Genomic DNA, 27,449 nt, shown 5'->3' on the forward strand with positions numbered 1-27,449 from the left:
GATTCCCACTCCTTTCTGTATTTTTGAGTGTACAGTTTAGACTGAGACATGATGAGCTAGCCAGCTAGATGTTTAGCTTATGTCACAGAGAGGCACACACACAGTGGACAAGGTGAGTAAGTGACTGAGACTGTGTGAGTCAAATGCAGTGATTTATTTTTGTGCAGTGATTTATTTTAGACAAAGAACATTTTACATTTACATCCCGCCCTGAATGTAAGCCAGGGCAGGATCAGCCAGCGGCAGCTTCCCGCATGTGCGATTCATTTGCAGTCTGGACGCGGAGGGGTGAACATCTCCTGCTCTGACTGCAGCTGGGATGGACTGCTGCGCGAGGACTGGGCAGCCTGTGAGTGCTTTGGGACAGGGGTGGGGCCCACGGCAGCACCCGCTGCTCGTTGAGTAGAGTAAGAACGATATGTGCTTTCACGTCAGTCTCCAAAAGTCTCCAATAACACCAGAAAAAGTCGCTAGATTAGTCGCTAGTAAATGTTTTGAAATTGTGTCGCTAGAGGGGTCTGAATACTCGCTAAATATAGCGACAAAGTCGCTAAGTTGGCAACACTGCCTCACATAGTATATGCACATGTGCATGGGTTTGCGTCACGTGGTTCAAAGCATGGTAGCCAGGCCACCAAAACAGCAGAGAAGTTGAGCCTTGCACTTCAACGCTCTTAGTTATTGTGGAAATTGACCCAATATGCTGTTTACTTTTTACATCTACGTCATATCGAGTCTACCTGTTAGTCCTTTTTTCACAATTACTTGCGATTGAAAAATGTATGCATTCAAAAAAAAATGGCCTCCCATCCTATTCTAACCACCTCTCGCGGCTTTGTAGTCATGTTACCTGATGAAATTGCTGTACAATATGATCTTGTTGCCATCTGATGCGCATTCAGATGTCATAAATCAGCACTGCAGAGCTCTACCTGTCTTATGCTGTGCATTGTATTACTGTTGATGATATCTGGAAATGTGCATGTACATTGATTTGCTGGTTTTAAGCATGAAACTTTCAAATAGCTCTTTGTTGACTGTTGCTGGGTGCTATTGTTCTCCATCAGCACCGGCCTGTACCCTACCTGCCCTAAGCTCTCTCCTGGTGCCTTAAACTGAGTCTGAATTTGTCCTGCTTTGTCCTGCTTTGTCCCTAAGCATGGGACATGCTTAAACCACCTGACCTAAAGTCCTAAAGCAATGGGACTCCCTAAATCTTTCTCAGATTATTACCAATCCCAATGACTCCAAACACCCAGAAAAGGCTACTCTCCTCAATGTCATCCTCACAAACAATCCTGATAGGTATCAGTCTGGTGTTTTCTGTAATGACCTTAGTGATCACTGTTTTACAGCCTGTGTTCATAATGGCTGCTCAGTGAAACTACCTGTCCTGATTTGTCATAGACGCTTGCTAAAAAACTTTAATGAGCATGAACTGGCCTCTGTAAAATGGTATAGAATCAGCTTGATCCCCTCTGTCGAAGACGCTTGGACCTTTTTTATATTTTCAGTGATATTGTTAACAAACACGGCCACATAAAGAACATTTGAATTAAAATCAGCCCCTGGTTCGACCGTGATCTAGCAGAGAGAGTTACTCTACCTCAAGAATTGCATTTGGCGAAAGGCTCGACACATATATACTCAGGCTGACTGGCTCTGCTTCAGGAAAATGAGAAATAAGTGCACTCAGGCTATCTGGAAGGCCAAAGTTAGTTACTTTAGGAAGTGGCAGGTAGCCTAGTGGTTAGAGTGTTGGGTCAGCAACCGAAAAGTTGCTAGATTGAATCCCCGAGCTGACAAGGTAAAAATATGTCGTTCTGCCCCTGAACAAGGCAGTTAAACCCACTGTTCCTAGGCTGTCATTGTAAATAACAATTTGTTCTTAACCACCTTGTCTAGTTAAAGAAAAAAGGAGCAGTTTTCTCTCTGTGGGTCTAACCCAGACATGGGCAAACTACGGCCCGCGGGCCACATACGGCCCGTTAGGCTTTTTAATCCGGCCCGCCGAACTTGTCCAAATTATAGTAAAAACCTCATTTTTTTCCCCTTTCCCTGCAATGCCCACGTTTCCCCAATAGATGGCGCACTCAAAACACATTGACCGTTGTTGGAGTGGCGCGTATTTCTCTTTATTTCACTTTAATTTTCACTTCGTTTCACGTCACCATTAAGCCCTTCTGTGAAAATGAGCGGACCAAAGAGAAGGAAAGTGGACAGCGAATGCCGAGTGTTTAATAAGGAGTGGACAACAAAATACTTATTTTGAAACTTTATGAAACTTATTAAAAACAGACGCAATCTTGATAAATCACAGTGTTATTATTTTATTTTAATCTATTTACATTTCCTCATCCCGGTATCTGCGAAATAGTATGTAAATGCCATATCTTGCATATTCCTTGAGACAAATTTATTAACTGATAAGGGCTATTTTTCACATTTGAAAGACAGTTAATAAATTGGGTTGTAGTGTTCTTACTGTGCTATGAGGTTTGCACACACTACATTTAATGCTTTAGTATATCCGGCCCAAACACTCCCTCCAAATGCTCCTGGCCCGGCCCCTCTGTCAAATTTTAGAACCCATTGTGGCCCACGAGTCAAAAAGTTTGCCCACCCCTGGTCTAACCCCAAGAAGTCCTGGAAAATGGTTAAAGATATGGAGAACAAACCCTCCTCACAGCTGCCCATGTCCCTTAATGTTGATGATCTGGTTGTTACTGACAAGAAGCACATGGCTGAGTTCTTTAAGTAAGGATTCCTATTTGACGCCTCCTTGATCGTCCAACATTTCCTCATCTCCCACCTCTTCTAATGCGACTATCCCCGATGCTCCTCCCTCTTTTCCCCTGCCCCGCTACAAAGTTTCGCACTGCAGACTGAGTCCGAGGTGCTAAAGGAGTTGCTGAAACTTGACCCCAAAAAAACATCTGGGTCAGATGGTTTAGGCCCTTTCTTCTTTAAGGTTGCTTCCCCTATCATCGCCAAGCCTATCTCCAACCTTTTTAACCTCTCTCTCCTTTCTGGGGAAGTTACCATTGCTTGGAAGGCAGCCACAGTTCATTCAAATCAAATCAAATTTTATTTGTCACACACATGGTTAGCAGATGTTAATGCGAGTGTAGCGAAATGCTTGTGCTTCTAGTTCTGACAATGCAGTAATAACCAACGAGTAATCTAACCTAACAATTCCACAACTACTACCTTATACACACAAGTGTAAAGGGATAAAGAATATGTACATAAAGATATATGAATAAGTGATGGTACAGAACGGCATAGGCAAGATGCAGTAGATGGTATAGAGTACAGTATATACATATGAGATGAGTAATGTAGGGTATGTAAACATAAAAGTGGCATAGTTTAAAGTGGCTAGTGATACATGTATTACATAAAGATGGCAAGATGCAGTAGATGATAGAGTACAGTATATACATATACATTATATTAAGTGGCATTGTTTAAAGTGGCTAGTGATACATTTTTTATCAATTCTCCCCCTTTATTTAAACATTGTCAATAATCAACTGACTGGCTTTCTTGATGTCTAAGGTATTCTGTCTGATATACAATCTGGTTTCAGCTCAGGTTACGGACGTGTCACTGCAACCTTAAAAGGTCCTCAATTATGTCATCATTGCCCTTGATTCTAAGCAATATTGTGCTATTTTTATTGACTTGGCAAAAGCTTTTGATTCAGTAGACCATTTCATTCTCGTGGGCCCGGCTAAGGAGTATTGGTGTCTCTGAGGGGTCTTTGGCCTGGTAAGTGACTCCAAACCTTTGAACAGTAGTGTATATATATTGTTTTATCCCCCGTCCTCGCAGGACGCCTTTTGGTAGGCCGTCATTGTAAATAAGAATTTGTTCTTAACTGACTTACCTAGTTAAATAAAAAGGTTAAATAAAATACAAATTTTAAAAATCCAGTGACACGAAGGCTGTAATAATGTGGTATGACAGCTCCAATTTAATGCTGCCGAGTCTGACTTCTCAGAAAATATTTAAAAGTTTAGTTTCAAAATAAGTCCCTATTGAGTAAGAACATCTAAGACAGAAAAAAAGACAGAGACAAACACGTACCGCATCAAAATTGTGTTTTAATTAAAAACGGATAACAATTCAATCCAAGCAGTACTCCCCACCCCTTTTCTCCCCCTTTTTCACTCATACAAAATCAAAAGAATCAAAGTGTCTAGTGTTTAGAGAACAATAGAATATATTATAATTCTTCTTTGTATGGGGGTTGATATGAAATACTCTCCTCTTTTTCCCCTGCATTATTATTACTATGTGCAATTAACAATATTCACAACTATGTACATTCAAACCTAAGTCAGTTTCAAATAAACTTCACCAACAAAAAAACAACAATAACCTTTAAAAGTAAAAAGATAGAAAAAAGCTAAAATTAAACAATATATTTATCTTTAAAAATATAATTGAAGACATTTACAATAATATGAGAGTTCAATTATGATTTCTTAATTTTTTATTTTACTGTAGGCACATTGTAGATACACTCTCCTTCATATGTATTAGGACATTGAAGCAAAAAACGTTTAATTTGGCTCTATACTCCAGCATTTTGGATTTGAGATTAAATGTTATACTAGGCCATGTCACCCTTTTGAGAGTATTATCCTACATATCTGTTTTACAGTTTATAAATGAAAGCACTTTATGTATCCAGTGCCCCCATTTGAAGGTGACATAAGTATTTGGACAAAATCACTTACAGTGTACTTTTTAGCTGACAGCCGCTTTGCACTGTTGTACTATGGCTGTATTCATCAATCTAGCAAGACGACCCAGAAAGCGATGGCCTTTGGCTTTTTTAATATTTTTTTTAACTTTTCAACCCATATGATCTAGTAGTACATAAAGGTATAATAAGCCATATACAAATATGATGATATCACAGTAAATTCATGACACGTCAATGAATAATAATTTTTATACCTTATAATCCGTCTATACATAGTTAATCAGTTTTAGGAACATCTACCCCAAATATTACACCTTTATTACTTTACCCAAAATATTGTGACATTAGTGATGTCTTACCAACATTTTGGCCATTTAAACGGCATGCGTCCTCCGTATCAACAAAGGGAAATGCTCTGCAAAAATGCATTTTTATTGGTTCTACTGATGTGCTGTGTCGGTTTTCGACATAAAAAAACTGTTTAACTCATTTTAGGTTTAAGGAAGTGTGTAGGTCGCATTCTTTATCGTACAGCTATATTTGACTAATTTCAGGAAACTAGGCATATGTCATGCATCACAACTTAACAGGAGAGCCATTTCAACGTAATCAAAATATTATTTACAACCATCTGCTCGATAGGAATCCAGCGTTGTCCATGTCATGTCTGTGTCGTGAGCAAGTGAGGTCGGGCACTGATGTTGAGCGATTAGGCCTGGGTCACAGTCTGCGTTCCAATTCATCCCAAAGGTGTTCGATGGGGTTGAGGTCAGGGCTTTGTGCAGGCCAGTCAAGTTCTTCCACACCGATCTCGACCAACCATTTCTGTATGGACCTCGCTTTGTGCACAGGAGCATTGTCATGCTGAAACAGGAAAGGGCCTTCCCTACAAAGTTGCAAGCACAGAATTGTCTACAATGTCATTGTACACTGAAGCATTAAGATTTCCCTTCAGTGGAACTAAGGGGCCTAGCCCAAACCATGAAAAACAGCCCCAGGCCATTATTCCTCATCCACCAAACTTTACAGTTGACAGCGTTCTCCTGGCATCTGCCAAACCCAGACTACCAGATGGTGAAGCGTGATTCATCACGCCAGAGAACGCGTTTCCACTGCTCCAGAGTCCAATGGCGGCGAGCTTTGCACCACTCCAGCTGACGCTTGGTGATCTTAGGCTTGTTGGATGCTCAGCCATGGAAACCCATTTCATGAAGCTCGAGACGACCAGTACTTGTGCTGACGTTGATTCCAGAGGAAGTTTGGAACTCGGTAGTGAGTGTTAAAACCGAGGACAGATGATTTTTACGCGCTATGCCCTTCAGCACTCGGCGGTCCCGTTCTGTGAGTTTGTGTGGCCTAACACGTCGCAGATGAGCCATTGTTGCTCCTAGATGTTTCCACCACATAATAACAGCACTTACAGTTGACCGGGGCAGCTCTAGCAGGGCAGAAATTTGACGAACTGAGTTGTTGGAAAGGTGGCATCCTATGACGGTGCCACGTTGAATGTCACGGAGCTATTCAGTAAGGCCATTCTACTGCCAATGTTTGTCTATGGCGATTGCATGGCTGTGTTCTCAATCTTATACACCTGTCAGCAATGGGTGTGGCTGAAATAGCCGAATCCACACATTTTAAGGGGTGTCCACATACATTTTGTATTTATAGTGTATAAAACGATGGGAAATTTATAAAATAAGTAATGTTAAAGTATTATCAGTAATTTCCGGTCTTAGTACTTGGTCCCATATTACTAGCATGCAATGACTACATCAAGCTAGTGACTACAAACTTCTTGGATGCATTTGCAGTTTGTTTTGGTTGTGTTTCGGTGAAAGGTTGTGGCCAAGAGAAATGAATGTAATTTAAGGAACTGTGTGATTTTAGAATCACTTTTATTGTAAATAAGAATATAAATGTTTCTGAACACTTCTACATTAATGTGAATGTGACCATGATTACAGATAATCATAAAGTAATCGTTAATAATGATGAGCAACAAAGTTACAGAGGAACAAAGATCATACCACCAAAACATGCTAACCTCTCACCATTACCAATAAAAGGGGAGTTAGTATTTTTTGGGGCATTTAATATTGATGCCTCTAATTTCTCAATCATCATTATTCATGATTCATTCATGATTATCCGTAATCATGGTAGCATCCACATTAGTGTGTTCAGAAACCTACTCTATTCTTATTTACAATTAAAGTGAATGAATTACTCATATAATAATTCATTATTTACCATTCATTTCTATTGGACACAACAGAAACAACCTAAACAAATTGTAAACGCATCCAACACGTTTGTAGAGTCACAAGCTTGATGCAGTCATTGAGTGCTAGGAATATGTGACCAAAGTACTAAACTTCTGACTACTTTAATACACTAAGTCCATTTGGCCAAATTCGTATGGTACCTTCAAATGGAGGGGGGGGGGATGAGATACTTTAAGTGCTTTCATTTCTAAACAATGAAACAGATATGTATGAAAATAATCTCAAATAGAAGGTGATATTTTGTACTGTCGCCTCAGAAAACATTTGATCTCAAATCCAAAATTCGGGAATATTTAGCCAAATGAAACTTTTAGCTTCCCTGTCCAAATAAAGATGTAGGGGAGTATACGTGAGGCGCTGTTGAACTGGATTCTCTGGGAGGGAAGAGACGCCCATGTTGGGGGTCATCTTGGTGGCCGTGTGACGGCCATTTTTAGATGCTCAACACTGGCTGACGCTCATGTAAACAAAAACACTGGAGACCCAACAGCCTGTGTCATCATCAGCTAGCACCCAGCTAACCTGTTCTCAATAACAGTACAGGACCTCCAAAATAAAAAGAACACATCTCTTATAGTTTTCCTTCCTTTCCCCTATTTCCACACAATACAGAGCAGTTATGTGACAACACATCCATAAAGTGCTCTGGTTGGAAGAGATATCATATCAGACACATTTAATGATTTGACAAAAAGGGTATTCTTTGGCATCCGTCGTCTTCCCTATTAAATTATGCCACACACATAAAACTTAAACAAAAATAGAACTCTGAATATTGCAATGAATTTCCATCACGTACTAAATAACACTGCAATATAATTATCGATCCAATTCACCTTAAGGAAGCTGTTTTAAAATAAAAGGGCTTCCGTCTTTTAATCTATTTGATCAGGAGAATTTAAAGGAAAAAAAGGAATAAAAACAAAAAATACAAACAAAAAATCTAAAACTAAAACAAAGAACTAAAACAAAAACAACTTAATTCTAGATGTGATCATGAAACATAAGAAGTTCATATGTTTCTGGTAAGAACCAATCACACTCCAGAAAGCTCACACACCTATCTGACCACAACCAATCACATCCCCGCATCAATATCTCAATCTGGCATGTCATTCAGGTCAAATATCCATAGTTCTGATATGTGGAGGTAATACTCACTATTTAATAGAGAGGTCCACATACTGTATGTGTTATAGCCAATTCTCAAGTAGTTTTAGCATGACAATGAAGGAACACAAGCTAGAGGTTGGTTATGGCACATTAAGCATGGACCGCCAGGCTACTATAATAAACTAGCCACACTATACGGTGTGTGTGTGTGTGTGTGTTTGCTGTACAATGGGCTTCATATCACACAGCTGACTGACCATGTTCTCCCTTAGCTTTGAACAGAAATGGCAGGAACACACTTTTCCCCTCATGTGTGTCCTTATAAGCTACAGTACAGTATACAGCCAGAGTGTGAATATATAATATAACCCCATCAATACATGACCACTGTCATGCAGACAACTCTACAGTGGTGCGTGGTGGTCGAGCATTTCACTCGTGTCATAATTAGCCAACACCAGTGACTGTCGACAAAGTGAGTTCTCCTGTTAACCATTGGTGCCATGTCCATGCACTGTGTCATTTTACCATGTCAACAGGTGCATATACCTATAGTCTGTGTGAATATACTGAAATCCAATATACCTTGGGAATATACTGAAATACAATATATAGAGGAACCTAGATTACAATTTCTCCCATTATGTCGCTGCGTGAAAATACTGAAATCCAATATACGCTGTGAATATACTGAAATCCAATATATAGAGGAACCTAGATTGCAAATTCTCCCATTCTGTTCCCCGAGTGAATGAGACTAGGAAGTATGACAACATGAGACTGTTTCCAGAGTAACCCCGTAACCCTCTAAATTAAGTACTGTGATATAGACAGATGACACTGGGGCCAAAAACAGTTGTCCTCTATGTTCACAAAAAGGAGGAAGCTGTGGAGAAAACATAGTGGAGATGTTAGGTCGGAGCTCAGTTCTCTCTCCCCATGGTGACAAATCTGAGGCTCAGGGGCCTAAACAGAAATGTTCTCTCCTGTTCTGGGCTGTAGCTGTATTTTTAGTTCTGCTCTACATTGTCCACAGAGAGACAGGGATTCGGGGAGCTAGGCAAGGTGACCCGCTTCTCCATGAGCGACCGATTTTCTAAAACCAAGGTGGCTTTTGTTAAAAATAAAAAGAATAAACAGAAAATAAACAGAAAATAAACTTCTATTTCTCCACAGAAAGGTGACAAATTTGGCACACTTAATTTGCTTTAGCACAGGGGCTTCTGCAGCATCTTAATCCTAAACAAAGAGACACAGCTAGGCTATCTTCTTTCTCTGAAACCCACACGATGCTGATACGTTGTATTCACCTAAGGCAAAGGATTGTGATAGAGTGATGTGTTGTTGTCGAGTTAGCCCCCCTTCTCCCCAGTCAGTAAAAATAGTACAAAGAGATGGAGAGGGAAAACAGGGGGATTGAGAGAGGATAGAAATGGGGATTGAGAGAGAATAGAAGCAGGGAAGGAAGGAGTGAATCCCTTTTACAGTTCTGCTGTTGTAGGAAGACATTCAGAGGGTGTTTCTTTCTCTCCATCCCCTTCATCCCTCTTTCAGAGCTGGCAGAGACAGGATGTGAGGATATCCACCCCTCCAAGTCGCTAGCTTTCTTTTTCTCCTCCTCTCTCTCCACTGTTCCGTCTCTCTCTCCATTCTCAGGGGGATGTATTGAGCAGCTTGGTGGATTTATTGGGGTAATTGATAGCCAGACTGATGGCTGCGATGTTCTTCAGAGCCTGCGAGATAAAAAAAAAGAGGAGAGTGAGTGAATGAGCAAGTGAGTGAGAGAGTTGATGTGGGAGTGAGAGAGAGAGAGAGAGAGAGAGAGAGAGAGAGAGAGAGGGGGAGAGAGAGAGGTGGGGATGAGGGAGTGTGTGAGAGGGGAGGAGTTGAGCAAGGAGAGAAGAGTTACAGTGCATTCGGAAAGTATTCAGATGCCTTTTTCCACATTTTTGTGACGTTACAGCCTTATTCTAAAATGTATTAAATTGATTCATCATTTTACACACGTCACCCCATAATGACAAAGCGAAAACAGGTTTTTAGAAATTTTTGCAAAAAAAACCAAAATACCTTATTTACATAAGTATTCAGACCCTTTGCTATGTGACTTAAAATTTAGCTCAGGTGCATCCTGTTTCCATTGATCATCCTTGAGATGTTTCTACAACTTGGAGTCCACCTGCGGTAAATTAAATGGATTGGACATGATTTGGAATGGCACACACCTGTCTATACAAGGTCCCAAAGTTGATAGTGCATGTCAGAGCAAAAACCAAGCAATGAGGTCGAAGGAATTGTCCATAGAGCTCTGTGACAGGATTGTGTCGAGGCACAGATCTGGGGAAGGGTACCAAAATATGTCTGCAGCAATGAAGGTCCCCAAAAACACAGTGGGCTCCATCATTCTAAAATGGAAGAAGTTTGGAACCACCAAGACTCTTCCTAGAGCTGTCCGCCCAGCCAAACTGAGCAATCGGGGGAGAAAGGCCTTGGTCAGGGAGGTTACCAAGAACCCGATGGTCACTCTGACAGAGCTCCAGAGGTCCCCTGTGGAGATGGGAGAACCTTCCAGAAGGACAACCATCTCTGCAGCACTCCACAAATCAGGTCTTTATGATAGAGTGGCAAGACAGAAGCCCCTCCTCGGTAAAAGGCACATGACAGCCCGCTTGGAGTTTGCCAAAAGGCACTTAAAGACTCTCAGACCATGAGAAACAAGATTCTCTGGTCTGATGGAACCTGGTCTGATTAACTTTTTGGCCTGAACACCAAGCGTCAGGTCTCGAGGAAACCTGGCACCATCCCTACAGTGAAGCGTGGTGGTGGCAGTGTCATGCTGTGGGGATGTTTTTCCATCGGCAGGGACTGGGAGACTAGTCAGGATCGAGGGAAAGATGAACAGAGCAAAGTACAGAGAGATCCTTGATGAAAACCTGCTCCAGTGCTCAGGACCTCAGACTGGGTCAAAGGTTCATCTTCCAACAGGACAACGACCCTAAGCACACAGCCAAGACAACACAGGAGTGGCTTTGGGACAAGTTTCTGAATGTCCTTGAGTGTCCCAGCCAGAGCCCAGACTTGAACCCGATTGAACATCTCTGGAGAGACCTGAAAATAGCTGTGCAGCGACGGTCGCCATCCAACGTGGCAGAGCTTGAGAGGATCTGCAGAGAAGAATGGGAGAAACTCCCCAAATACAGGTGTGCCAAGCTTGTAGCCTCATACCCAAGAAGACTCAAGGCTGTAATCCCTGCCAAAGATGCTTCAACAAAGTGCTGAGTAAAAGGTCTGAATACTTATGTAAATGTAATTTCAGTTGTCTATTTTTAATAAACTTGCAAAAATTTATAAAAATTGGTTTTGCTTTGTCATTATGGGGTATTGTGTGTAGATTGATGAGGGGAAAAAACAATTTAATACATTTTAGAATATGTCTGTAATGTAACAAAATGTGGAAAAAGTCAAGGGGTCTGAATTCTTTCTGAATGCACTGTATAACCTTCCAGTGTACCTACCTAGCTAATCCAAATATATATTTGCATTTATTGATTAACCTCAGCTTGAATTCATGGTGCTAGCAGCTGCACATAATTGGTTTTTAATGGACATAAATGAGCACGTGAGCAATAAATTATAAATGTAATAAAAACTGTTGCACCTACAAATGTAGTCATTCTGACATTTAAGTCCAATTGTCACTTTAAGGAGGCTATAGTCTTGTTTTAATCCGATGTCTAAAATTTGATCTAGGTCGGCGCAAGAAAAACTCTTAAAAAGGAATTGCTAACGACCCTGTCAAAAAATCTGGTATGTGGTTCTCGGTAACGACCGGACGGTTCATGACGAGAGACCGGGAGTGTATTGTGTGCCTCCAATCAAGTTGATTTGTGAATTTTAATCAAGATTGGTGTCATATTGGCATAGATATGATGGTAGGGAGATTTGAATTGAACACTGAGCTTCAACCAATGCCGATAATAGACTAAGATCAATGAGGTTTTAGACATCTTTAGACAGGTAAACCCTTCTCAGCTCTGACAATCAGACATAATTTTAATCGTGCATCTCCCAGAATCCCCCCTCCCTCCACACTGCTTGCCTGCTGCCCCCTTGCACCTCTGCCCTTCTGTTCGGGATCACAGCATAGCGGGGCGGAGATGATGTTCGCTAAGCCACGCATGATAATGAGAGGTAATTACCAGATACATTAGTACAGAATGCAGCAACAGCCCACATACAGAGCACCGGTAGGGGTTTGTGTGTGTGCAGTCTGCGATGTGTCACTCGCATTATGATTCACCATGCGAGGAGAAAATGAGGAACAGCTGAATATCATAACTAAAGACCACCGGTATTCTCACTGGGACTCATCACACCCTGATTGACAAATGGGAAAACAGATCACCTCAAATTATTTGTCACATGCGCCGAATACAACAGGTGTAGACATTACTGTGAAATGCGTACTACCAAGCCCTTAACCAACAATGCAGTTCAAGAAATAGAGTTAAGAAAATATTTACTAAATAAACTAAAGTAAAAATAAAAAAAACGAGGCTATATACAGGGGGTACCGGTACAGAGTCAATGTGCGGGGATACAGGTTAGTCAAGGTAATTTGTACATGTAGGTAGGGGTAAAGTGACTATGCATAGATAATAAACAGCGAATAGATAATAAACAGCAAGTAGCAGCAGCATAAAAACAAAGGGGAGTGGGGTGTGTCAATGTAAATTGTCTGGGTGGCCATTTGATTAATTGTTCAGTCGTCTTGTGGCTAGATGTTAAGGAGCCTTTTGGACCTAGACTTGGAGCTCCGGTACCGCTTGCCGTGCGCTAGCAGAGAGAACAGTCTATGACCTGCGTGACTGTTTTTTTAATTTTTTGGGGGACTTCCTCTGACACCGCCTAGTATATACAGTGGGGCAAAAAAGTATTTAGTCAGCCACCAATTGTGCAAGTTCTCCCACTTAAAAAGATGAGAGAGGCCTGTAATTTTCATCATAGGTACACTTCAACTATGACAGACAAAATTAGATTTTTTTTTCTCCAGAAAATCACATTGTAGGATTTTTAATGAATTTATTTGCAAATTATGGTGGAAAATAAGTATTTGGTCAATAACAAAAGTTTATCTCAATACTTTGTTATATACCCTTTGTTGGCAATGACAGAGGTCAAACGTTTTCTGTAAGTCTTCACAAGGTTTTCACACACTGTTGCTGGTATTTTGGCCCATTCCTCCATGCAGATCTCCTCTAGAGCAGTGATGTTTTGGGGCTGTTGCTGGGCAACACGGACTTTCAACTCCCTCCAAAGATTTTCTATGGGGTTGAGATCTGGAGACTGGCTAGGCCACTCCAGGACCTTGAAATGCTTCTTACGAAGCCACTCCTTCGTTGCCCGGGCGGTGTGTTTGGGATCATTGTCATGCTGAAAGACCCAGCCACGTTTCATCTTCAATGCCCTTGCTGATGGAAGGAGGTTTTCACTCAAAATCTCACGATACATGGCCCCATTCATTCTTTCCTTTACACGGATCAGTCGTGCTGGTCCCTTTGCAGAAAAACAGCCCCAAAGCATGATGTTTCCACCCCCATGCTTCACAGTAGGTATGGTGTTCTTTGGATGCAACTCAGCATTCTTTGTCCTCCAAAGTTGAGTTGAGTTTTTACCAAAAAGTTCTATTTTGGTTTCATCTGACATTCTCCAAATCTTCTTCTGGATCATCCAAATGCTCTCTAGCAAACTTCAGACGGGCCTGGACATGTACTGGCTTAAGCAGGGGGACACGTCTGGCACTGCAGGATTTGAGTCCCTGGCAGCGTAGTGTGTTACTGATGGTAGGCTTTGTTACTTTGGTCCCAGCTCTCTGCAGGTCATTCACTAGGTCCCCCCGTGTGGTTCTGGGATTTTTGCTCACCGTTCTTGTGATCATTTTGACCCCACGGGGTGAGATCTTGCGTGGAGCCCCAGATCGAGGGAGATTATCAGTATGTCTTCCATTTCCTAATAATTGCTCCCACAGTTGATTTCTTCAAACCAAGCTGCTTACCTATTGCAGATTCAGTCTTCCCAGCCTGGTGCAGGTCTACAATTTTGTTTCTGGTGTCCTTTGACAGCTCTTTGGTCTTGGCCATAGTGGAGTTTGGAGTGTGACTGTTTGAGGTTGTGGACAGGTGTCTTTTATACTGATAACAAGTTCAAACAGGTGCCATTAATACAGGTAACAAGTGGAGGACAGAGGAGCCTCTTAAAGAAGAAGTTACAGGTCTGTGAGAGCCAGAAATCTTGCTTGTTTGTAGGTGACCAAATACTTATTTTCCACCATAATTTGAAAATAAATTCATAAAAAATCGTACAATGTGATTTTCTGGAGAAAAAAATTCTCATTTTGTCTGTCATAGTTGAAGTATACCTATGATGAAAATTACAGGCCTATCTCATCTTTTTAAGTGGGAGAACTTGCACAATTGGTGGCTGACTAAATACTTTTTTGCCCCACTGTAGGTCCTGGATGTCAGGAAGCTTGGCCCCAGTGATGTACTGGGCTGTACGCACTACCCTCTGTAGCACCTTATGGTCGGATGCCGAGCAGTTGCCATACCAGACGGTGATGCAACCGGTCAGGATGCTCTCGATGATGTAGCTGTAGAACTTTTTGAGGATCTGGGGACCCATGCCAAATCTTTTCAGTCTCTTGAGGGGGAAAAGGCGTTGTCGTGCCCTCTTTATGACTTTCTTGGTATGTTTGGACCATGATAGTTTGTTGGTGATGTGGACACCAAGGAACTTGAAACTCTCGACCCGCTCCACTACAACCCCGTTGATGTGAATGGGGGCGTGTTTGGCCATCCTTTTCCTGTAGTCCACGATCATCTCCTTAGTATTGCTCATGTTGAGGGAGATCAGGCCTACCACTGTTGTGTCGTCAGCAAACTTAAATTATGGTGTTGGAGTCGTGCATGGCCAAGCAGTCGTGGGTTAACAGGGAGTATAGGAGGGGACTCAGCTTGCACCACTGAGGGGCCCCCGTGTTGAGGATCAACGTACAGATGTCTTGTTTCCTACCCTCACCACCTGGGGGGCGGCCCGTCAGGAAGTCCAGGATCCAGTTGCAGAGGGGGGTGTTTAGTTCCAGGGTCCTTAGCTTAGTGCCCACAAAGCTCATCACTATGGTGTTGAACGCTGAGCTGTAGTCAATGAACAGCATTCTCACGTGTTCCTTTTGTCCATGTAGGAAAGGGCAGTGGTGAGTGCGATTTAGATTGCGTCATCTGTGGATCTTTTGGGGCGGTATGCGAATTGGAGTGGGTCAAGGGTTTCCGGGATGATGGTGTTGATGTGAGCCATGACCAGCCTTTCAAAGCACTACATGGCTACCGACGTGAGTGCTACGGGGCGGTAGTCATTTAGGCAGGTTACCTTGGTGTTCTTGGGCACAGGGACTATGGTGGTCTGCTTGAAACATGTAGGTATTACAGACTCGGCCAGGGAGAGGTTGAAAATATCAGTGAAGACACTTGCCAGTTGGTCCGCACATGCTTTGAGTATACATCATGGTAATCCATCTGGCCCCGCGGCCTTGTGAATGTTGACCTTTTTAAAGGTCTTGCTTACATTGGCTACGGAGAGAGTGATCACACAGTCGTCTGGAACAGCTGGTGCTCTCATGCATGCTTCAATATTGCTTGCCACGAAGTGAGCATAAAAGGCATTTAGCCTGTCTGGTAGGCTCACGTCTCTGGGCAGCTCGCGTCTGGGATTCCCTTTGTAGTCTGTAATAGATCCGACGAGCGTCAGAGCCGGTGTAGTAGGATCCAATCTTAGTCCTGTATTGATGCTTTGCCTGTTTGATGGTTCGCCTGAGGGCATAGCGGGATTTCTTCATCCACGTCGTCTGACCACTTCCGTATTGAGAACCGTCTTAAAAGTGGTATTTCAACGTCATTTGTATAGCATGGATGGAGTATGTTTTGGAAAATTATGGAGATCTGGGCCTGGAGGCACAGTGAGAATGTTATCTAGCCTATATGTTTGAGCCCACATTTCAAAATGCATCATTCATGATATTGATAACCATCTAGGTCACAGAGTAGTCCTAGGCAAAGTGTAAGTACTTAGAAGATATTTTAAATAATAGTTTCTAAGCATTACCATCCTGGGTGAGTAGAATATGTCGTTACAGCCTCTAAATCTTTATACGAGATGGAAAAAGAATGTCACTTTCTACATGGCTAGCATCATGATTCTGGTGGTCAATCCCTGTCTTCAACATTACCAAGTACAAAGTGGTGCAAGTCTAACTGTGAGTTCTTACCAGTGCTGTGCGGGCTAGGAGCTGTTCATTGGTGGTCAAGGCTAATAGGTACTCTTGGAGAATGCCTTCCTCCTGGAAAACAAAGACAAGGGTTTGTAGTCCTTTTTAATAAGACCTTGCTCCTCCGTCCTTACATGCTTGCTACACTGTGACTTCCACGCACAGAACATACATTGAGCAAGAAAACTGAGGTACAAACAGTGAATATGCTATGGCTTTCAAATCATTGATTTCTGCCAAAAGTGCCCATACAACCTACAGTACACATTCACTGGAAAGAGTTCGTGAAACATTCCAGAGACAATCTCACTTGTCACTGGGAGAGTTTCTGACCACTTACCTCAAGAGTACCGAGAACAGCTTTCTGTGGTATGTAGAATTTAGCGTAGGAAAATCCTTCAAAATTACTAACAAATAAAATAGAGCTTCCAGCAGAAGAAGCCAATTCTGAGAAAGAATAACTCTGTCATGAAGACCTGGGTTCAAATAGTATTAGTTTTCTGTCAGATACTTCAGCTGCGCTTAATTGAGCATGTCTGGCGCAATGGAACGAATGTAATAGTCCCCAGAAGTGCAACTCCAAACCTCACCCACCTGGCACTCCAGACAGGCTCAACCACACTCTGGAATTAGACAAAAAACAAATTCTATTTGAACCCAGGCAGGTCTGGTGTTACTGTTATTATGTAACCGTGGAGAGAGAGAAGAGTTCCAGAACATAGATAAGACTGTGACTGGCCAAATGGAGCTTTTATGGTGTAGCTAGTAGGAGAGGGAGACACAATCCAGACCCTCATACCTCCATCCCTCAGTCTCGCAAGCTGCTAAATGTGACCCTATTCCCTATTTAGTGCACTACTTTTGACAAGGGTCCATAAGGCTCTGGTCAAAAGTAGTGCACTATATAGGGAATAGGGTGTATTTTGGGACATATCCTCACTCTCCCTATCCCAGCCTGCTGTTTATACCAAGGTAACATCTTGGGACTATTTGTACAGCTGACAGTGCACGACAATCCCTGACATGTATACTTCAGGAGATATAGGCGAATATAACTAAAGGATCCATTTGATGATGTTAGAAACGCCTTTATACAAGTCACTTCCTGTCTGAAGTACATTGTCTGCGTACCAAATAGCACCCTATTCACTACATAGTGTACTGCTTTTGAGAAGCAAAAGTAGTGCACTATACAGGAAAAAGGGTGCTATTTGGGATGCTGCCTATGTTTTAGAGATTAACATCTTCCCAAGGTGCTCTCATGCACATAGAACAAACGTTTCGGAAGTTGGGAACCCAGACCCAAATCTCCCATGCACGCTGGCCAGCTCTGTCACGAGACACTATAAGACACTGTTTGGGGAAGCAGCAGAAGTGACTGTATATTAACCACTGAGCCTTGGCAGTTCATACAGTATGTCTACTGGTTCTGGATGATAAAGTCCTGCACCAGATAGACCAGACAGGCTACAGTTGACAACTAGCCAAGCTGGCTTTATTTGGCACATTAACAGAAATGTTGATTCAGGTCTATTGTTTCTGTCAAATTAACCTCAATTATGAGTAGGGTGCTATTTGGGAGGCTTACATAATGTACTTGGTCCTCCGTGTTTGTTTTTTTGAAAACCTAATAAAGTAAAGTAAAGGCTCTGAAACCTGACGCGTCAACATGTTCAACAGCACGCCGCGCTCGCTGCATCAGTGTCAACATGGAAGTGTGAACTACGCTGTATGTCATCACCTTACTGGGAACTGCCCCATTCGTCAACACACTGACAAAGCAGATTCAATGCTCATAATTATTTTTAGGACAAAGGTGATGGCGTATCTATTACACCTTCACAACTCCTGTAGTCTGGTCTGAGCGTAGACATCTGTATAATATATTGTCAGGGTGTGTGTGTGTCGATAACTCTCTTTGTGTACAGTCCGCTACTCCGCTCTCTCCACTGGCTTCCAGTTGAAGCTCGCATCCGCTACAAGACCATGGTGCTTGCCTACGGAGCTGTGAGGGGAACGGCACCTCCGTACCTTCAGGCTCTGATCAGGCCCTACACCCAAACAAGGGCACTGCGTTCATCCACCTCTGGCCTGCTCGCCTCCCTACCTCTGAGTAAGTACAGTTCCCGCTCAGCCCAGTCAAAACTGTTCGCTGCTCTGGCACCCCAATGGTGGAACAAACTCCCTCACGACGCCAGGTCAGCGGAGTCAATCACCACCTTCCGGAGACACCTGAAACCCCACCTCTTTAAGGAATACCTAGGATAGGATAAAGTAATCCTTCTAACCCCCCCCCCTTAAAAGAGTTAGATGCACTATTGTAAAGTGGTTGTTCCACTGGATATCATAAGGTGAATGCACCAATTTGTAAGTCGCTCTGGATAAGAGCGTCTGCTAAATGACTTAAATGTAATGTAAATGTGTAAATGTGTGTGTGTGTATGTATGTGTGTGTGTGTCATAGTAGAACAGAGTCTAAGGTTTGTCTAATGTTTAGACACACACACACAGACTAGTGCATGCTGAGGCTATGGTCAGTGTTTCCCCTCTGATGTTTTTAGTGGCGGTGGCAAGGTTAGTGGGGGTAATTTGGGATACACAATAGTGTGCAATATGAATGACAAGGCCCTGCACACCTCTGGTATGCCCCTCCTCCTCTGTTCTTTCGCAGAACACAACACTTCACTACCCACCAGTTCAGATATGGAGAGTGAGTCAGCAGTAAATAGGCTTTGCAGCAAACAAACACATTTAGGTGTTTGTGAGAGTGTTTGTAAAAAAACAAGTATTTTTCTGTGGGTTGATTATACAGAGAGAGATGGATTATATACAGTACCAGTCAAAAGTTTGGAAACACCTACTCGTTCAAGGGTTTTTCATTATTTTTACTATTTTCTACATTGTAGAATAATAGTGAAGACATCAAAACTATGAAATAACACACATGGAATCATGTAGTAAACAAAAAGATGGTAAACAAATCAAAATATATTTTATATTTGAGATTCTTCAAAGTCGCCACCCTTTGCCTTGATGACAGCTTTGCACACTCTTGGCATTCTCTCAACCAGCTTTATGCGGCAGTCACCTGGAATGCATTTCAATGAACTGGTGTGGCTGTTAAAAGTTAATTTGTGGATTTTTTATTATTTTATGCGTTTGAGCCAATCAGTTGTGTTGTGAGAAGTTAGAGGTGGTATACAGAACACAACCCTATTTGGCAAAAGACCCAAGTCCATATTATTGAAAGAACAGCTCAAATAAGCAAATAGAAACGACAGTCCATCATTACTTTAAGGCATGAAGGTCAGTCAATACGGAACATTTCAAGAACTTTTTGAAGAAAGTTTCTTCAAGTGCAGTCGCAAAAACCATCAAGCGCAATGATGAAACTGGCTTTCATGAGGACCGCCACAGGAAAGGCAGATCCAGAGTTACCTCTGCTGCAGAGGATACGTTCATTAAAGTTAAATGCACCTCAGATTGCAGCCCAAATAAATGCTTCACAGAGTTCAAGTAACACACAACTCAAAATCAACTGTTCAGAGGAGACTGCGTGAATCAGGCCTTCATGGTCAAATTGCTGCAAAGAAACCACTACTAAAGGACACCAATAAGAAGAAGAGACTTGCTTGGGCCAAGAAACCCAAGCAATGGACATTAGACCAGGTGAAATCTGACCTTTGGTCTGATGAGTCCAAATGTTTGATTTTTGGTTCCAACCGCCGTGTCTTTGTGAGACGCAGAGTAAGTGAACGGATGACCTCTGCATGCGTGGTTCCACCGTGAAGCATGGAGGAGGTGGTGTGATGGTGCTTTGCTGGTGACACTGTCAGTGATTAATTTAGAATTGAAGGCACACTTAACCAGCATGGCTACCACAGCATTTTGCAGCGATACGCCATCCCATCTGGTTTGCACTTTGTGGGAATATTATTTGTTTTTCAACAGGACATTGACTCAAAACACACCACCAGGCTGTCTAAGGGTTATTTGACCAAGAAGGACAGTGATGAAGTGCTGCATCAGATGACCTGGCCTCCACAATCCCCTGACCTCAACCAAATTGAGATGGTTTGGGATGAGTTGGACAGCAGAGTGAAGGAAAAGCAGCCAACAAGTGCTCAGCATATATGGGAACTCCTTCAAGAGTGTTGGAAAAGCCTTCCTCATGAAGCTGGTTGAGAGAATGCCAAGAGTGTGCAAAGCTGTCATCAAGGCAAAGGGTGGCTACTTTGAAAAATCTCAAATATATTTCGATTTGTTTAACACTTTTTTTGTTACTACATAATTCGATATGTGTTATTTCATAGTTTTGATGTCTTCACTATTATTCTACAATGTAGAAAATAGTCAAAATAAAAATCCTTGAATGAGTAGGCGTTCTAAAACTTTTGACTGGTACTGTATATATATATATATATATATATATATATATATATACACAGTATATCCAACAAGTCAGTTGGTCAATTGTCTGCCCTGCTAGAGCTGCCCCAGTCAACTGGAAGTACTGTTATTATGAAGTGGAACCGTTTAGGCGCAACAACGGCTCAGCCGCGAAATGGTAGGCCACACAAGCTCACGACCCGCCGATTGCTTAAGCGCATAGCGCGTAAAAATCGCCTGCTCTCGGTTGCGATGTTCGATGAGCAGGTGTGCACATACTTTTGGTCATGTAGTGTATATAGTTAGATAGAAAGATGGATGGATGGATACATCGATGGATAGATACACACGGTCCTCTTAGGTGAATCAGTGTGTGTGTGTGTGTGTGGACTGCTTGTCGATCTCAGGCCATCACTATGGTACCCAGTGTGACTGCGTGAGTGCTAGTGAGAACTCCTACTGCCCCCTGCTGGTAGAACCACACAACACTCCCACATGAAAACAACACATCAACCTTAGTTTGAAGCCCACACACACACAGATCAACAACAACAACAGCAACACATCCAACATAGGTATTAGCCCAAACCAGACAGACAGACACCCAGACATACTAATTTCCTCTCATATCCCCAGCAGCCAGCGGCGGAGATCCATCTCTGAGACAAGTCAACAGATCATTCATTTCAGTAATTTCACTGTTGGACTGGCAGCTTAAGCCTCATTCATTCAGTGGGGAGAGGAGAGGGAACTGGTCTAGTCGAGAGCCTTTATAGCCAGTCAGGTTGAATGGGTATCTATCTTTAAATAAGTAGACGTGACGGCTCCGTCTGAACTCGCTCTTTTTAAGAAAAAATGAACTCACGTCTCCACCTGTCAGAAGACAATGTAGACGTGACTGGCTCAATTTAAGGGACACCAAGCTGGAAGGATCATTTCCTGCTGGACTGCAAAACTACATGCACGCCTTTCCTTAATTCAGAATTCAAGGCAGGTTAAAGAGTGACTGGTCACCCACGCACCTATTGAAGGTTTCAGGTGGGCAGCTCTCTCTCGCTTCATCCTCGCCATCTCTCCTCTCGCTCTTTCCCCCTCTCCCACTCTCTCCCCCTCTTCATCCACTCTCCCTCCCCTCTCTTTCTCTCCCCATCCCAGGCTCCATCCCTCTCTCTCCACCATCAAGCTAGAGAGATAATAAATAGTGGTGTGCCAGCCAGGTAGCAGGTGCCAGGGGCTGTGTTGTGTGACAGATGGCAGACCTGCTGCTCTCTGCCTCGGGCCTGGACTGGGCCCAGCAGGTGAACAGGTGGGCTGAACAACACACTGAGGGGTCAGGGCTATGTGACAGTGCTATATTAACCTTCCTAGGTGGAAACAGGCAGGCTAGCTGACAACACAGATTACCACACACACACATATTGAGAAGTGCATTAACACATCTAGAGTGCCAGCACTATCCATAGACTGGTAACAGGTTCTTCACATTGACATGCCTGATAAAAAGGACAAGCTCCTTGGGTATTAGTAAGCTACATATGAACCTGTACAACCTTTTACTTACTACCCTCCCGCCATAGAACGTTATGTCCTCTAATTGGATAGCAGCAAGTGTGTCTGTGTGTGTATGCTGTGTGTGTTTCTCACCATGGCCCTGGCTTCGGCGATGAAGAAGAGCTCAGTGAGTGCTCTGTGTAGGGGCAGCAGTACAGTGATACTGGTGGGGTCCTGACTCAGACCACTCTCCATGGTCATGAACAGCTGCCATAGAGGCCTCAGCAGGGTCAGCTCACAGCCCCTACACACACAGAGATATAAGAGTTAGAGACTAGCACACACTCAAACACACTCACACACGTTTACTTGTTCAGTGTTTTTTCAGTGAGATGTGAACCTGCAAGTTGGGTCAAGTTAAGCTCCGTTAGTTCTCACCATTAGACGACATGATACATCTGTAGGATAGTGGGTTCTGTTCCTGGGATTACCCATGCGTAAAATGTATGCACGCATGTCTGTAAGTCGCTCTGGATAAAAGCGTCTACTAAATCACGTGTATTATTATAACACATTGTGTATTCTATTTAGTCAGGGTGATGTCACTACAGCCAGACGGGGCCAGCGGCATGGAAAATATGCAAATCCTCCAATAGATATGTGACCTCATCTCCATGGCAACTATCAGGACATTAGGCTTCTCTGGAATACTCTAAGCAAAAACTGTTTTCTCTAGCTCTAGGGGGAAACACAGACGCGGAGGATATAGATGTGTTTGTAATCTTCATACTGAGCCTTGAAATTGGTAACAAAAAGGGTCCCCAGAATCTCATCCTAGGAAACTATTACCTAAATGGTTTCAGCTGCTAATCAGTAGGTTTACCAAAGTTTCAAGTATAATAGTGTACCCCAATATTTGTGACAAGTTTGCTTTATGATTCTAGTAGGCAAAGAGTGCGGTTGAGTCGTGTGTTTGGGAGTGTGAGTCCAGCTTGTTACTTTAGGTACCTGATCCTAAACTAGGCTAGGTAGTGCCTGAAGTCCTGAAAGCCTTAAGCAGGTGACAGAATGAGGTGTGTGTGTGCGTATTTACTTGTGTGTATACTGTGTGGATTTACAGTTTGTGTGTGTGTGTATATATTCAAGATGGATACGATGGACAGGGACATTGGACATCTCACCTCTGTGATTGACACTGCAGGAGGCGGAGCAACAGGTGGATGGCCTTCAGTCTTTGGTTCCCGGTCTGGCGGCAGGCCACGCCCACCTGCCACTCCCAGATGTCAGCCAATGGGAGGTGGCTGAGCACTTGGTCGTCAGCCAACATTTGTTTTAGGATCTCAAAACCTGTTTGAGGAAGAGACAAAGAGAGATTTAGACGTGAAAGGATAGTTTCTATTTCCCTCTATGATCAGACAGAGCACTCAGTAGCTCTTCTTCTCGTGTGCACGTATGTGTGTGTTCAGTCAACTGCATTAAAGACTCAGCTGCATTAAAGACCATTATAAAAGCTTAACCACATGAGACAGGTCCTCTGCTGATGCCAGCCCCGGCCCACTTCGTTCATCAGTCTCAATCTCCCAACGCCGCTGCAGTGTGTGTATGTAAGTGCGCGTACATGCGTGTGTGTAGACCGACCTGTCTGGAAGCGGCCCCTGTGTCCCCCGGTGACAGTGAATTTGTATCCCCACTCTGTGTTGCTCATGTCTGAGATGAACCTGTAGTGCAGAGTATCCCCTGTGGAGAAAACACACAACACACATCAGTAATCAACACGTCATGAGCCTACACACACACAGACAGGTGGTGAAACTATGTAGATAGAAACCACATTGTGGAAACACCTTTAATACCAACCCCGAAGCGATTCACTTAATTGGGTGGCATACTTACTCCTAGTCCACTCTCCCTCGCCCAGACCCCTCTCCCTCTCCTAGTCTCCCCGTCCCCTCTCTCCCAGCCCTTTGTCCCTGTCCCAGCCCCCTCTCTCCCAGACAGTCCCTCTCTCCATGCCCCTGTCCCCTCACCAGGGATCTCGAAGTCAGTCCATTTCTGTGGGGAGCCGCTGAAGTTGTGCAGGTCCTGGAGAAAGTCAGAGCTGCTGCCCATGATAAGTTCATCACAGCCCTCCTCAGTGTAACAGCGGGAGTCAAACTTCACAGATAGGTAGATGGCCCCTGGGATGTGCACCTTGTCCTACAGAGAGAGAGAGAGAGAACAAGAGAACGAGAGAGAACGAGAACGAGAGAGAGCGAACGAGAGAGAGCGAACGAGAACGAGAGAGAAAATGAGAAAGAGATAATAAGTGAGAACGAGAGAGAGAAGCTCTACAACATCCTTGCTCGGCTGCAGAACAGCCAGTCCAACGCAAGCTTCCGCCATTAGGCCACACAGGAAGGCCACAGTACATATCTGGCGTGGAATTATCTTAATATCAAAAGAATGAAAACCACTTCCACATGCTTATATTTGAAGTTATGTATCATTTTCTTGCAAATGCTCATTGATACTGATATACAGTTGAAGTCGGAAGTTTACATACACCGTAGCCATTTAATCTGAGTAAAGATTCCCTGTTTTAGGTCAGTTAGGATGACCACTTTATTTTAAGAATGTGAAATGTCAGAATAAGAGTAGAGAGAATGATTTATTTCAGCTTTTATTTCTTTCATCACATTCCCAGTGTGTCAGAAGTTTACATACACTCAATTAGTATTTGGTAGCATTGCCTTTAAATTGTTTAACTTGGGTCAAATGTTTTGGGTAGCCTCCACAAGTTTCCCACAATAATTTGGGTGAATTTTGGCTCATTCCTCCGGACAGAGCTGGTGTAACTGAGTCAGGTTTGTAGGCCTCCTTGCTCGCACACACTTTTTCAATTCTGCCCATAAATTATTTATATGATTGAGGTCAGGGCTTTGTGATGGCCACTCCAATACCTTGACTTTGTTGTCCTTAAGCTATTTTGCCACAACTTTGGAAGTATGCTTGGGGTCATTGTCCATTTGGAAGACCCATTTGCGACCGAGCTTTAACTTCTTGACTGATGTCTTGAGATGTTGCTTCAATATATCCACATAATTTTCCTGCCTCATGATGCCATCTATTTTGTGAAGTGCACTAGTCCCTCCTGCAGCAAAGCACCCCCCACAACATGATGCTGCCACCCCCGTGCTTCACGGTTGGGATGGTGTTCTTCGGCTTGCAACCCTCCCATTTTTCCTCCAAACATATCGATGGTCATTATGGCCAAACAGTTCTATTTTTGTTTCATCAGACCAGAGGACATTTCTACAAAAAGTACGATCTTTGTCCCCATGTGCAGTAGCAAACCGTAGTCTGGCTTTTTTATGGCGGTTTTGGAGCAGTGGCTTTTTCCTTGCTGAGCGGCCTTTCAGGTTATTTCGATATAGGACTCGTTCTACTGTGGATATACATACTTTTGTACATGTTTCCTCCAGCATCTTCCCAAGGTCCTTTGCTGTTGTTCTGGGATTGATTTGCACTTTTCGCACCAAAGTACGTTCATCTCTAGGAGACAGAACGCGTCTCCTTCCTGTGCGGTATGACGGCTGCGTGGTCTCATGGTATTTATACTTGCGTACTATTGTTTTTACAGATGAACGTGGTACCTTCAGGCGTTTGGAAATTGCTCCAATTTCTTTTGATTTTCCCATGATGTCAAGCAAAGAGGCACTGAGTTTGAAGGTAGGCCTTGAAATACATCCACAGGTAAACCTCCAATTGACTCAAATCATGTCAATTAGCCTATCAAAAGCTTCTAAAGTCATGAAATCATTTTCTGGAATTTTCTAAGCTGTTTAAAGGCATTTAGTGTATGTAAACCTCTGACCCACTGGGATTGTGATACAGTGAATTATAAGTGAAATAATCTGTCTGTAAACAATTGTTGGAAAAATTACTTGTGTCATGCGCAAAGTAGATGTCCTAACCGACTTGCCAAAGTTATCGTTTCTTAACAAGAAATTTGTGGAGTGGTTGAAAAACGAGTTTTAATGACGCCAACCTAAGTGTATGTAAACTTCCGACTTCAACTGTATATCCTATATTGAGAAACTTGTAGAAAGTGAGATGTGGTAAGAGTTCTCAGTGGGGAATTAGATCTGTGTGGTACCCACCTCAAAGTTAGTGTTGTTGTCGTAGGGGTGTTTGGACTCCCTGACTTGCACGGCCATGCCAGGCTCCTCCATGAACTGACACGCTGTCAGAGACAAACTACCCAGCATGCTCTGGCTGCAGCCAACCAGCACTTTCTGTAGAATCTGGTGAGCGGAGGAATGAGTTAACCCACATGAACATGTAGACACCCCACACACCTCCATACCACTCACTCACACTCTAATTTGTTCACCCCCTCTCACCCGTTTCCAGAGTGGAAGCCCAATAACTCCCTGTGTGACACATCACAGACACACCACCACACGCTTACCCTCTCCCAGAGTGGTCTCTCCTCCAGCTGCATCAGCATGTCCAGGATGTAGGCCATGTGCGATGCCCCACTCAGCTCCAGAGCCTCCTCACTCAGTGGCGCCCCCTGGGGCCAGTCAGCCAGCAACGACGCCAGCACGTGGCGGGCATACAGGGTGGCGATGGCCTGGTTCACCTGAACATAATGATATCATCATATCATTCAGAAGACCATTTTATCAAAATCCACTTGCAGTACAGCGACTGCATACATCTAGAGTAAGTCCTGGCCTAAAAAAGCATGTTCAATGGCTTAATATGTGTCCGGGAAACAAGCCCGTTTAGTATATGTGATCCTTGCAGGAATCGAATCCATAACACTGGCATTGCTAGCTAGTGCCATGCTCGTACAGTACCAACTGAACCAGACAGACAGGACCTCCACCTACCTTGACTAGGTACTGTCTGACAGAGCGGTTGCTGCGTGCGTCCAGCTCCTTGTGCAGCAGGGCGGAGGACTTGGTGCGGCGCTGCTTGGCGTAGCTCAGCTGGAGGTCAGTCTCCGTGTTGGTGATCAGCTTTTGAGTCACCACCGTGGTCTCCTCCGTAGCCTTCTCACAGTGACTGGGCTTGGACTGGGAGAGGAAGGGGGAAGGGGAGTGGGTTATTTATCAACCTGTTCTATTATCTTACCGACACCAATTCTT

The 27,449-nt window shown here is 43.3% G+C and overlaps 1 protein-coding gene across 8 annotated transcripts in view; it reads right to left on the bottom strand.

Annotated features, from left to right (window-relative positions):
- Positions 1-4,089: 4,089 nt before the first annotated feature.
- Positions 4,090-27,449, bottom strand: part of zzef1 (zinc finger, ZZ-type with EF hand domain 1) — a 55,705-nt gene continuing 32,345 nt past the window's right edge. For all 8 annotated transcript variants that reach the window (XM_071413588.1, XM_071413560.1, XM_071413569.1 and 5 more), the window contains exons 48-56: positions 27,192-27,377; positions 26,765-26,938; positions 26,454-26,597; positions 24,342-24,510; positions 23,953-24,051; positions 23,496-23,661; positions 22,468-22,618; positions 16,436-16,507; positions 4,090-9,848 (exon numbers count right to left, since the gene is read on the bottom strand). In XM_071413588.1, coding sequence (XP_071269689.1) covers positions 9,768-9,848; positions 16,436-16,507; positions 22,468-22,618; positions 23,496-23,661; positions 23,953-24,051; positions 24,342-24,510; positions 26,454-26,597; positions 26,765-26,938; positions 27,192-27,377 — 1,242 coding nt within the window. In that variant the 3' untranslated portion in view covers positions 4,090-9,767. The remainder of the gene's footprint in view (positions 9,849-16,435; positions 16,508-22,467; positions 22,619-23,495; positions 23,662-23,952; positions 24,052-24,341; positions 24,511-26,453; positions 26,598-26,764; positions 26,939-27,191; positions 27,378-27,449) is intronic.

Source organism: Salvelinus alpinus, chromosome 1 (genome assembly GCF_045679555.1).
Source record: "Salvelinus alpinus chromosome 1, SLU_Salpinus.1, whole genome shotgun sequence".
NCBI classification, from domain to species: domain Eukaryota; kingdom Metazoa; phylum Chordata; class Actinopteri; order Salmoniformes; family Salmonidae; genus Salvelinus; species Salvelinus alpinus.